Source organism: Polypterus senegalus, chromosome 1 (genome assembly GCF_016835505.1).
Source record: "Polypterus senegalus isolate Bchr_013 chromosome 1, ASM1683550v1, whole genome shotgun sequence".
NCBI lineage: Eukaryota > Metazoa > Chordata > Cladistia > Polypteriformes > Polypteridae > Polypterus > Polypterus senegalus.
The window spans coordinates 163,530,795-163,545,016 of NC_053154.1; the positions used below are offsets into that span (position 1 = coordinate 163,530,795).

At 37.6% G+C, this 14,222-nt stretch overlaps 1 protein-coding gene across 1 annotated transcript in view; it reads left to right on the forward strand.

Annotated features, from left to right (window-relative positions):
* ubxn7 (UBX domain protein 7) overlaps positions 1-14,222 on the forward strand; it is a 77,515-nt gene that overhangs the window by 30,904 nt on the left and 32,389 nt on the right. Inside the window, exons 5-6 of the mRNA XM_039761840.1 lie at positions 3,773-3,885; positions 9,572-9,718. Coding sequence (XP_039617774.1) covers positions 3,773-3,885; positions 9,572-9,718 — 260 coding nt within the window. The remainder of the gene's footprint in view (positions 1-3,772; positions 3,886-9,571; positions 9,719-14,222) is intronic.

The window sequence follows — 14,222 nt, forward strand, 5'->3', positions numbered from 1 at the left end:
AGCTGCCTCCAGAGACCCACAGGACAAAAAGTCCTATAGGACTCCTTCTTCAGCTTGACGGCATCCCTCACGCGGTGTCCACCAACGGGTTGGGGATTGCCGCCCGACAGGCACCGACCACCTTGCGGCCACAGCTCCGGTCAGCCGCCTCAACAATAGAGGCACGGAACATGGCCCATTGGACTCAATGTCCCCACCTCCCTCGGGGCGTGGTTGAAGTTCTGCGGAGGTGGGAGTTGAAGCTACTTCTGACAGGGGACTCTGCCAGCCGTTCCCAGCAGACCCTCACAACACGTTTGGGCCTACCAGGTCTGACCGGCATCTTCCCCCACCATCGAAGCCAACTCACCACCAGGTGGTGATCAGTTGACAGCTCCGCCCCTCTCTTCACCCGAGTGTCCAAGACATATGGCGCAAGTCCGGCGACACAACCACAAAGTCGATCATCGACCTGAGGCCTAGGGTGTCCTGGTGCCAAGTGCACATATGAACACCCTTATGCTTGAACATGGTGTTCGTTATGGACAATCCGTGGCGAGCACAGAAGTCCAATAACAAAACACGCTCGGGTTCAGATCGGGGCCATTCCTCCCAATCACGCCCTTCCAGGTCTCACTGTCATTGCCCGTGAGCATTGAAGTCTCCCAGCAAAACGAGGGAATCCCAGAAGGTATGCCCTCTAGCACCCCTCCAGAGACTCCAAAAGGGTGGATACTCCAAACTGCTGTTGGGCATACGCACAAACAACAGTCAGGACCCTTCCCCACCCGAAGGCGGAGGGAGGCCACCCTCTCGTCCACGGGTAAACCCCAATGCACAGGCTCCAAGTGGGGGCAATAAGTATGCCCACACCTGCTCGGCACCTCTCACCGGGGCAACTCCAGAGTGGTAGAGAGTCCAACCCCTCTCAAGGAGATTGGTTCCAGAGTCCAAGCTGTGCGTCGAGGTGAGTCCGACTATATCTAGCCGGAACCTCTCGACCTCGCGCACTAGCTCAGGCTCCTTCCCCTTCAGAGAGGTGACATTCCGTCCCAAGAGCCAGTTTCTGTAGCCGAGGATCAGACCGCCAAGGTCCCGCGCCCGCCACCACCCAACTCACACTGCACCCAACCTCCTTGGCCCCTCCCATAGGTGGTGAGCCCATGGGAGGAGGACCCACGTTACCTCTTGGGCTGTGCCCGCCGAGCCCCATGGGTGCAGGCCCGGCCACCAGGCGCTCGCCATCGAGCCCCACCCCCAGGCCTGGCTCCAGAGGGGGGCCCCGGTGACCAGCGTCGGGCAAGGGAAAACGTCGTCCACAGTTTTTATTCTTCACGTGTTGAACCGTTCTTTGTCTCATCCCTCACCTAGGACCAGTTTGCCTTGGGTGGCCCTACCAGGGGCATAAAGCCCCGGACAACATAGCTCCTAGGATCATTGGGACACGCAAACCCCTCCACCACGATAAGGTGACGGCTCAAGGAGGGGTAACATATCATTAAAACAACAATTAAGATATTATCATAGACAATATATATCGCACGCTCCTTCTTGGAACTGTAAATTAACAATTTTAGAACAGTAAGTCAAATGAGAAAGTACTGCAGAGTACTTGCATTACAGGAAACAAATCCAAGACTTTGAATCAGTCTCCAGGAAGAAAGGAATCAAAAGTGAATTGGTGAACTCTATCACAATACAGAGAAGAGGAAGTTTATTGTGAGCTAATGGAACAATAGTGAAGTCAGCTGAAGGGGTGACTCAAAAGTCTTATACTTGTGAAACCTGTGATGTAGACAACCACTATATTTGAACAGTTTAGCTGTCCCATCTTCAGGACCAAGAAGTGTGGCACTACACATCAGTAAACAACCAAATACAAACAGAGAAAATGGGAAAATAAAATTTAACAATTAATAACTGTTTCAAAGTGCTCCTTCTACATCTCTACAGTGTCTCCAGCTGAGGTCACTTTTTCTGTACTTTTGTTCTGAACAGCTTGAACGGGTATTATTCTGTTTACTGTTTTTGAAATGCCGAATGGTTTTCCAACAGTGGCCACACAAATATGCTCCTACACACGAGCTTTCACTAGTGATAACATTTATCGGTAAGCCTAATTCTTTAAATTGACAGCTTCTCTCACTACTGGTGTGTACCAGTGTGATACTAGTTTGCTGTTATACCTGTCACTAAAGGCAGGCACCTCCTATAGGGGTCTTAAAAAGGATTTATTTTGATGCTATATCACTAGCTTTTACCAGTATGCAAGAATAACTAATTTTCTTAGCCACTGAAGAGAGGAATGAGTAGACCTATGTTAATAAAGGCAAGGCTATAGCCCATTCTGTCCAGATCCTTTCAGAATAAAGACCAGTCCATCCTGTCAAATGTCTTCAATGCGTTTAGGGAAATTAAAATAGAAGGGAAGGTCAGGTGCAATATAAACAACATAAAATAAGTGATATACAGTGTCTGCTGCGAGATGAGATTTGGTGGTGGTTGTAGAAATGGCAGAATTTATAGCAGAGCAGAACTGATATCTTCATCCAGGGAGGTTGATAGTAGCCAGAGACTCTTTGAGTTTTGCAAGTGGAACAGTAGCATTCACTGCAGAGGCTTCTGACTTTCAGAGCGCTGCAGAGAGAAGGACTTGTGAAAGGACTCAAATCAGAGGAAGTAAAGATGGGGGGACAGAGTGAATAGATTGGTGTAGAATAAAAAAAAAATCTGTGTTTAATTTTAATGTCTAAAATATTGGTGAATGAATGATATTTTCATAGCCAGGGGACCTGTAATTCACTGAGTCTTGGCCTGTAAACATAATAATGTATACTACTGGGATGAGTAAAACGGCAATATTTATGTTTGTAAAGCTAATAGAAGGTTATGTTATCATAACCTTTCGAAACATATTGTGTATGCATTCGGGATATTTACATGATTATTGTAAAAATTATTAAAATAACAAATCTTAAAATTTCCTCAAATATCTAATTTGAGCAATAGACATTTTGCACCAGTACCTGAACATATTACTTCAGTACATGTAATATATCCAGTAATTATTTTATATTTAAACACATTAACAGTTTAAACATTTTGCGTATCTAAAGTTTTTTTCAATAAAAAATGGAAACGGTTTCATGATTGCAGAACTCCATAAATACAAACCATTTAGATATTTCTTGTTATTCATTCTATATACAAAACCTTTAAAGTGCTGTTCAGAGAATATAAGTTAAATACATGGTGTTTTTTTCTAGTAAAATTATATTGATATTTTGTATTTGTATTTGATATTTACAATGAAAGATGTGTACATAGTTTATTGCTTATATTTAGAAAAATTTACATAGTTTATTGCTTATATTTAGAAAGATTCACCTTAATGTATTTTTAATGCAACATATATTTCCATTTATGTCGCAGCATCACTCACCATTGCTTTCTTATAATTTGTAATTTAATAAAATTTATAAGAGAGTTTTTTTTAAAGTAAATTTTGCATTTAGTGCTTGTATGTTTTTATTAATACCATTTGCAGTGCGTTTCTATTGGTACATTTAAATAAAGTGTTATTTATAATTTAATGGATTTATTTAAAATATGAAGATATGTTAAAAGTCCTGTCAATTAATCACAGTTTCAGTTTAAATCAGAATTATCAATCAACTGTGTAATATATTAAGCCTTATTTTGTTGTTATATAAAGAAAAATGTGTTATACTAACCCAATAACTATTTTTACATTGCAAGTTTGCATGTCTTTCTTTTGTTACATCAACCACAGTTCGTCAGGAGCAAGAACTTCGGAATGGAGGTACAGTGGATAAAAAACTGAGCACACTTGCAGATCTCTTTAGACCACCTATAGACCTCATGCATAAGGGCAGCTTTGAGACAGTAAGTACTTTCTGTGTACACTATGTAAACATGCATTACAGTAGAAACGAGACAGCTAAAGATATGATAAAGAGTGTGTTGAAAGTTTCCTTAAGTTAAGATCATTTTCCAAAGTATTTTTGATCTAGCCTTGTCTATCATTTGTAAATATCTTTGTGGTTAGTGGAAATATCACCATTACTTTTATTGCTTATTCTAATATAATGATGTTACACTTTTCTTAGAAAAGAAAATTATATACTGTTTAAGAACTGCAGAAAATGCAATTTATCATAAGGTATTGGTATTTAATTGATCTTTTTCAGTGAAACATTTCTGCTTTAACTCTACTATTTGTATACAGTGTTAAATATACAGTATCTATAACTTGAATGTTCTCTTGCTGTTAAGATCCATTTTACTCTCAATTACAGTGGTGTGAAAAACTATTTGCCCACTTCCTGATTTCTTATTCTTTTGCATGTTTGTCACACAAAATGTTTCTGATCATCAAACACATTTAACCATTAGTCAAATATAACACAAGTAAACACAAAATGCAGTTTTTAAATGATGGTTTTTATTATTTAGGGAGAAAAAAAAATCCAAACCTACATGACCCTGTGTGAAAAAGTAATTGCCCCCTGAACCTAATAACTGGTTGGGTCACCCTTAGCAGCAATAACTGCAATCAAGCGTTTGCTATAACTTGCAATGAGTCTTTTACAGCGCTCTGGAGGAATTTTGGCCCACTCATCTTTGCAGAATTGTTGTAATTCCGCTTTATTTGAGGGTTTTCTTGCATGAACCGCCTTCTCAATTGGATTCAGGTCAGGACTTGACTAGGCCACTCCAAAGTCGTCTTTTTGTTTTTTTTCAGCCATTCAGAGGTGGATTTGCTGGTGTGTTTTGGGTCATTGTCCTGTTGCAGCACCCAAGATTGCTTCAGCTTGTGTTGACGAATAGATGGCCGGACATTCTCCTTCAGGATTTTTTGGTAGACAGTAGAATTCATGGTTCCATCTATCACAGCAAGCCTTCCAGGTCCTGAAGCAGCAAAACAACCCCAGACCATCACACTACCACCACCATATTTTACTGTTGGTATGATGTTCTTTTCTGAAATGCTGTGTTCCTTTTATGCCAGATGTAATGGGACATTTGCCTTCCAAAAAGTTCAACTTTTGTCTCATCAGTCTACAAGGTATTTTCCCAAAAGTCTTGGCAATCATTGAGATGTTTCTTAGCAAAATTGAGACGAGCCCTAATGTTCTTTTTGTTTAACAGTGGTTTTGCGTCTTGGAAATCTGCCATGCAGGCCGTTTTTGCCCAGTCTCTTTCTTATGGTGGAGTCGTGAACACTGACCTTAATTGAGGCAAGTGAGGCCTGCAGTTCTTTAGACGTTGTCCTGGGGTCTTTGTGACCTCTCGGATGAGTCGTCTCTGCGCTCTTGGGGTAATTTTGGTCGGCCGGCCACTCCTGAGAAGGTTCACCACTGTTCCATGTTTTTGCCATTTGTGGATAATGGCTCTCACTGTGGTTCGCTGGAGTCCCAAAGCTTTAGAAATGGCTTTATAACCTTTACCAGACTGATAGATCTCAATTACTTCTGTTCTCATTTGTTCCTGAATTTCTTTGGATCTTGGCATGATGTCTAGCTTTTGAGGTGCTTTTGGTCTACTTCTCTGTGTCAGGCAGCTCCTATTTAAGTGATTTCTTGATTGAAACAGGTGTGGCAGTAATCATGCCTGGGGGTGGCTACGGAGATTGAACTCAGGTGTGATACACCACAGTTTGGTTATTTTTTAACAAGGGGGCAATTACTTTTTCACACAGGGCCATGTAGGTTTGGATTTTTTTTCCCTAAATAATAAAACCATCATTTAAAAACTGCATTTTGTGTTTACTTGTGTTATGTTTGACTAATGGTTAAATGTGTTTGATGATCAGAAACATTTTTTTGTGACAAACATGCAAAAGAATAAGAAATCAGGAAGGGGGCAAATAGTTTTTCACACCACTGTATATAGTTGTTCGACCCCTCTAACTTTAAGGCAGTTTATATTAACATTTCCATTCATGCTTAAGATTTGAATCGACTTTGTCCATTAAGTACACAGATGCAAATATTGACATAATGAAATGCATGCTAGGAAATGAACCTCTTACAGATTCTCGGAACTAATGTAAATAAGAGTCAAATGATACTATTAAACATGATTATGAAAAATCATTAATAATTAATCATGCAAGCATAGGTCTCAGCCAGTTAACAAAATATTATAAAGATACAAGTTATTTATCTTTTTAATATATATGTTTTCTGCAGGAGTTTCAGTATTTTACAAACTGGTGTCTGCATGTTTAGGGCGTGGTGTGGCTACTTATTTATTATAACCAGAATATGATGAGTATGTTGCCTGTTTTCTTTGCACCATTCTAAGTCTGAACCAATGTATAACTTGTTTGGTGAATGAACATTTTTTTTATTTAATTCAGTTTGTTCTAACTCTAACCGACAAATGTGTCTTGATTTTTATGGTATATCCATTTGCCATGGTCCAACACAATACTGAAAATTAAAAGCATTGTTAAGCCATTATTAGCCATAGTATATCAGCCTTCACTTAAGTAAGATAATTAAGCAAAAATTGCAGTGACATGTAAAAGCATGGTTTGTAGTGCGACATATTTAAATGAATGAAGATGCATCTTCTTGCACCAAAAAAGTAGATTGTTAATTATTTTGGCATGTTTAACTATGCTCATTATTATTTATTTGCATATGTGTGTAATTTGTTTACTTTCTTATACTGTACTGTATCAATTTGACAAGTGTAACTCGGGTTCAGAATTCTATATAATTACAGCTAAGCCCAATTCAGACTTGGGGGGTGATGTGTAATGAGCTCCTTTACAGTGTTAAGTCCAAATATCTCATGGGATATTATGCTGCAAATAAATCGTGAATATTTTTATGCGTTTCGCAACACTAAAGTAACTCATTAATATTCATGATTGGGATGGAGCCTTCAACCAAAACACAATGGCATGTAGATGAGAAGCTGTAAAGTAACTTATAGAACTAAAAGAATCTGAACCATTAGTTGAATCAAGCAATGGTTATGACAGTGTGAGTTAGTCATCAGACGTTGACATGGATAGTGAAATAGATGCATGTGGTACTGTATGACTGTGACAGACCTGGTGAATTTTGTCACCTGCAGGTTCATCGTGTTGCAAGTAGGTACGTGGCAAAAAGGCAAAATGATTGCAATCAAGTTAAAAGGCAAGAAAGACCTTAGCCCCAAAGCACTGTTCACAATGCAGCAGCTATTGTTGGTGTCAGGGGAAATATGGAAGTCACTAATTCTTGCGCTGCGGTAACCTACAGTAACACAAGGGTCGCATCAATCATGCTGATCAGGTACAGTCATTCTACTCTCTCACGCTCAAGCAACAGAAAAAATATTACAAGAACAATGTGAAAGAAACACACTTTTACTGTCCCAATTGTAAAATCGGGTTGTGCATTGGTGACTTGGGTAAATATAATGCTGAGGAGGCTACTGTTAATATATTTTGTACATGGGAATAGTAACTTGTCCCAGCATTGTGACCTTGGCATGATATGGCATTGTTGGAAAGATTGTCTGCTTTAGGGAGTGGCTGACAACGAGTCAATCCAAATACTGGTTCTCTTGATGGTTTATCCAAAAACTACAAAACCCTTGTCAAATATGGCATACAAAGAGCAAGTCCTAGAAGCAGCTTATAAGTAGGGCTTGGTATTGGCACTGATGTCCCAATTCAATTCTGATTTACAATACCCCGATTCAGTTTGATATCGATTTTATCTTGACTAAATTAGCATGCACTGATATATTTGAAATGGTTCCTTTTTTGAGATTACTTAACCATGCATAGAGAACATTAATATAATGTGACAAATTTCAGTAACACTTTATTTGAAAGGTGTCTACATAGTGACTTCATAACGTATGCATAAGCATGGAATGACATTTAATTTAAGAAGAAATTTTTGATTAGTAATGGACAGTTAACATCATTATTTGCAAGATATGGAACAAAGTAATAATGAATAATATTATTATAAAATAATCAAATATTTTTATTTGGAAACCTACAGTATTCATGTGTTATGTATCACCATGTAGACACCTTTCAACTAAACTGTTAGTCAAATTTATTCCCCAATTGGACATTTAAAATAATCTTGAATTAGTCCAAATTAAAAATACAGCAGGAAGACTCGTGTCTTTCTATAATTCCACAATTACACATATCTTCAGTTGGTCACATATAGTAGTCATGTTAATCAGTCTCAAATTTGTCCTCACAGTTCCTCCTCAGACTAACAGGAAGTGTTTTAAAATGAAGATATAGAGCTGATGCTTGTTGACAGCAGCATTGAATGTTTTTAATATAAAAGACAAAGAACCAACCATCGTTACTGATGTAGGTACTTCACGTCCTCAGCTTTCTGCATACACTCACTTCGATTTAACAGGCTGGCCGGATGATGCGTGTTGGAAACTTTTTTCAGCTTAGCAGTATAGCTAGTCATATGCTTAAAGAGAAGCAATATTTATTGGACTTGCCAGCATACAGACTTGCAATTGATGTGGTCATGTGATGGAACAACAGCCAGCCAGCCATCTCAGCTGCAGCTCTATATATGCACCAATATTGCTTCTGGTGTGACTGGCATGCAGCCCACTTGTCTGCAACACATCTGCCACAGGTGCCCAGTAGTTTTTAATTTAGTGAGATGTGACTGTCAAGTTGGAATCTGCTACCCTGGATGTTCACCTGTTGCAAATTAGGGATGCTGGAGCTCAGGGGGGTGAGGTTAGGATTTCAGACCTAACCATGTAACATTATACGCTCTATCTCTGCCCGATCCCACTTCCCACAGCAAAGACAACTCATAGTAAAGTGCTTTTTCTGTAGAAAGCCTTAACAGGTGTATTAGCAACACCTACTGGATTGAATGTGAAAAACAAAGATCTATATGTAGTAATTAAGCAAAATAGAGCTTCACAAGATCAATCTTGAGACTTTAAGAACCAGTATCAAATGTTTAAACAAATATTAATGATTAATCAGAAAATCGATATTTTTACCCAGGCCTACTTCTAAACATTAAATCATTTTTAAATAAATGTTATTATTTTTTTATTGCTGCTCTTTTGTATTTTGGTAAATACATACAACTGTGAAAATCTCAGCCATTTTATCTGAACGTGGTACATTATTCTGATTATTGGCATGTTTGGTGGCTTAGGACTACAGAATGTATTATGCCATTATTTTCTTGTTAGATATGTTTATTTACAAAACTTATCAGTGGCAATATTTGCAGTATTTAAAGATTTTTAGAAAACAAAGCATTGGACTTTTTTACTGAGTCATTTAATTAGTATTAGTACAAGTAGGTCTACATAGAAAATGCTATGTCAAGTGGACAAAATTACATTGTGTGTCACATTTAGTTTCAGTTAAAGAAAAAAAAAAAGATAGTATTAAAAAAAGCAGTTGCCCCTAAAAAGTAAATTCCTTACACTTACATTCAATTAATATATGTTAATCTTTCCTAGAGTATTTGTGTAGTTTCATTGGTATTAGTTTTCTTTTATATATGTGGAGATTTTTATGTAGTTTAAATGTATTATGTGTTTACAGGCAAAGGAGTGTGGTCAAATGGAGAATAAGTGGCTGATGATAAATATCCAAAACGTGCAGGATTTCTCTTGCCAGTGCCTAAATCGAGATGTATGGAGTAATGAAGCCGTCAAAACTATAATTCGTGAACACTTTGTCTTTTGGCAGGTATGCTTAAAAATCAAATGCACTCAAATAGTTTTATTTTCATATACAATATATGCTGAAGTAATGTTGAATAGTTGGCAGTAACCAAAAGGTACCTGAAGGTGAGGACAGTAATGAGTAGTAGAAAAATTAACAATGACATGGCAATATTTTATTCTATATTCTTGGAACCAGATTTGTTTTGGAATTTGTGGGTTGTTTTTAAATTCTGCAACCCGAATAATCCAGCGTTTGGATTAGTATGGTCATGGACGCAAACCATGGGTATTCCAGAGGGCATCCACATGTACATGTACAGGTATGGCCCTATGAACATAGGTAAAGAAATGCCCATACCTTGTGAGCAGTGCTGGGTGTTGAGAAAAAAATATTTTGGGTTCCTCATGATCATACATCTTATGTCTGCAATTTCTATCACAGGAGCTGAAAATGTAAATATTAGAGATGAAACTTTTGAATAAATGTGTATTCCAATATGATATGTAAATAATCCCCAAAAGCTTCACTAGGAGGCTTATTAGCAAAGAAAACTGAGCATAACTGCTGTTGTCATACTTAGAAGGGTAGGAAGGTTAGATTTTAAGTACTGTTTCTTCATGGAAAGTATTTAATTATAGGTGTGCAATCAGGTGTGAATGCACTTCATTTTATAAAATACTTAGTCCAGATGACTGGCACACTTCTTTTCCAGTGTGTTGTGCAGAGAAATTGCAATTGCTATCTGCCAATGTGTTGTGCATAAAGTAAGGACTAAAAAATGACCATACTGCTGTTGCACAAAGCCGCTCTTAATAATTCTTTACATTTATATAATGCTTTTTTCACTATTCAAAGCGCTCAGCAATTGCAGGTTAAGGGCGTTGCTCAAGGGCCCAACAGAGCAGAGTCCCTTTTGACATTTATGGGATTCGAACCAGCGACCTTCCTCAGCCACCACTCTGTCCCTCATTATAATAATAATAATAATAATACATTTTATTTATATATGAACTTTTCCATGCTCAAGGTACTTCACAGAGTTTTAGAAAGAACAGCAGGACATATGTAACATTGGATACACATTTTCTGCATACAACACTAAAACCTATAAATACAGAATATACAAAGCATTAAAAAGAATTAAAGATGATAAACCAGAATAAATATTAAATTCAATAATAAAAGAAAAGCCAGAACAAATAACATTGTTTGTGATATAACACACATAAATTAACCTGAGTATCTGGACAGGGAGGTAAACTGGAAGAAGGGGCAGAATATTAGGTTAAGTTAAAAGCCTTCCTGAACAGATGAGTTTTGAGTTGTTTTTTGAAAGAATGAATTGAGTCAACTGATTATTATTATGATCATTAGTCAATCCAAAGTTTGGGCGCTATACAGCTGAAGGCCCTATCATCCATAGTGTGCAGGGTAGTGTGAGATTGCCAGAATTAGAGGACCTTACTGGTAAACGAGAGCATAGGGATGGAGAAGATCACTGATTTAGTCCGGTGCAGATACTAGTACAGTTTGAAAAGTTCGAAACTTTTTGAGCATTGACATGATGGCACAAGTGGAAAAATTACAGAACATGGTCCTCTTTTATAAAACTTTGCTTGGAGTGTAGAAAATATGCAGACCCCAAAAAGTGGATGTGAATAACATGTGCAGATTCAAAATTGATTTATTCTTTCAGAGTGGGGTGAGGGGGGAATCCCCTGTGAAACAACATACATTTGCCAATCGGATTAAGAGGTGGTACTCCATGGAGCATCAAGCACTACTAAGTAGCGAAACACAGTTAATGACTTTTGTCTACTGTGAAGCAACACACTTGTGTGGCAGTTCAAAAATACACTGTATGGCACAGTTAAAATTGCAGATGAATTGTGTATTAGTGGAATGTCACTGCTTACAGTTAATAAGCAGCTTCTTTCTCGATATGTGCTGTTATTGCAATATGAGTTGTGGAATAAACAGAGACAAAGCCAAGATAAAGAGTTGGGGTATATGACCACAGTATCCCCGTATATTTGGAATAGTTGCCAAAACAAATGGGGGAGAAAAGTCTTTACAGACAGAGCTCATTAATGAGGTGATTACAGAGTAACAAAAAGGCAGTTAAATAGAATAATGACAGGAAGGATAAGGTCCAAAGGAATTGGAAATGGAAATGATAATGATGTCGTCAGTGGGAGGTTCCTTTTGTTGGTCTGCAGAGGGAGAAAGAGAGAAAGCATTAGAGGATAGTGCCAACCCTTGTCTTACAGATAGTTACAGTTATTTAAGCTTTGAGCTGTCTCCCATGCACGTGTGTGTTTAAATTTCTCCGATTTACATCAGGAAAATCAGGCACTGCTGCAAATTGCCTTTTTACATTGTCTGAAACATGTCCTGTTTTATGTATGTATAATCACACCATAATAAAACTGAATGTTGTGCCTCGTCTGTCTTTTAATGACTTCCAGCACTGCGAGCATGATTGAGTGAAGATTCAAATATATTCAAGTGTAAGTTAATAATTCTAATTGCTAATACATGTATGTTCGTACTTAACATCCATAGAGTTACATTTGTTTTCTCAAAAAAACGTGGAAAACATTGTGTTTTTTTAGCTTAAAAAATGACATTTTTATTGAATCTCATCTTTTTACTTTAAAACATGCAAATCACTAAAAGTACAAAATCAAAAGTATAAAAAGTATAATCATCATAATCATATAAAATTAATAATAATAATGGTAATCATGATGCTAATATTGTCATACTTTCAAAATATGTCTTTTGTGTTGTATATATTTGAACTGGATACGTGCTTAGGTGTATAGTGTTTTACCCAACATTATTCAACATAATAATTGGTCTCAACAACAATTCTTTCTATCACATCATCATCAGGAAAAATCTTCAAGTAAGTAAGTTAATCTTGGCTTCACTTTTCACTTTTATTCCTCACTGCCACACAAAATCAAAACGAGGCAGTGCTGTTTTATTTGAGGTAGGGTCAACAGAAACCCAAGCACGAGCATCACTTTTGGATTTATCAGAGTCCTTTTCACTGTCTGCCTTAATTTCACTGCCTGAAGGGAGATTCACTTTGTCATCAATGCTGATGAAAGGCTCCTCAACATCACTGCTCATATTACTGTCAAGAGCATGCAACACCTCAGCTACTGAAAAACGTTTCTTATGAGATGCCATTATGAGGCTAGGAGAAGACGCATTTCCACCATTGCCCGGGTAACTCTCGGGCCAGACATTTACTTATGACACAGCTTTACTGTTGCCCGAATAACTCTCAGGACTAAAGCTGTTATGTTAGCCTTTTTACAGCCCAAGTTTTCCTCTGGTCTAACTCTTATGCAAAACATGTTTATACACTTACCTGAGTAACACTCAGGACTAAACCTTTTAACTCTGTTTTCACAGCACAAGTGATGATCGGGTCTAATGCTTTTTTGGTTGCATTGCATCTCTCTGGTCTCTGGCACAAATGCAGCCTTTACTTGAAAAAAACGGCCTTTCACAAAAATAGGATTTTTTTCTGTGCATGCTAAATGACATAATCAAAGAGAAAAGTCAAACCACGCCACTTCATGTGCCTGTAATATACAAGACCCATACAGAATAACCCATGATTACTTAAAACATGCTAAACTCACTCATTTCTTTAGTCTACACACTCTGCCCCTTCACCAGCCCTTCAGTCTGCTGTATGATTTTCTGGTCCTTGGGTGCAAAATACTTGAAGTCATTGCCCATCTGTATATTTATATAAGTTGAGACATGGTGATTATATTTGTGTTTCACAAATGGAGTTACAGAATTTGTGGAATGTTGCATTGTAGTGATCTTTAAGTATTTCCTCCTCATTTTATGAGGGTAAATCAAAAGGTAAAGTCAATTTGAAAATTCTGATTTATGCACGACGGGTAGAACCTGACTCTGTACAACATATTCGCTGTGGCTTATGGTTAGTTCAAGCAATCACAGCGCAGTGCTCTGCTGTTAGTCTAGTTGAAGCCAAGATCAAATGAACACGGACACTCTGCTGCCCCATTGTTGAACTGTACACTGTAGTGATATTTCTTTGGGCAAGGGAGTGAAACCTACTGAAAGTGATCAAAGGATGTTGGCTTGTATGAGGGCTATGTTGATTAATAACACCCCAATCCTAGACAAATATAATTAGAATTAATGTGTGCTATTTTCTAAAATTTTGCAGTTTAACAAACTGAAACAATACTACTTAGTTGCAGTTTTTGTAGCAGTACAGTATAGTTGAATCCTAACAGTGACAGTGATGTTTCCAAATGCAAAGGAAATTTGGACAGTCTCTTTTCTTGGAAGGTGAATAGCATTTAGTAAAAGTATATTTGAGTAATATAATAAACAAATTATCCTTAATGCAATTTTCAAGCATAAAATAGATTACATAGTGTATGTTACAGTGTAAAAAATAGTAATACATTCTAACTTTGTCTTGCATTTGTACATTTTTGTAGTTTCTTACTTTTGGTCAAAT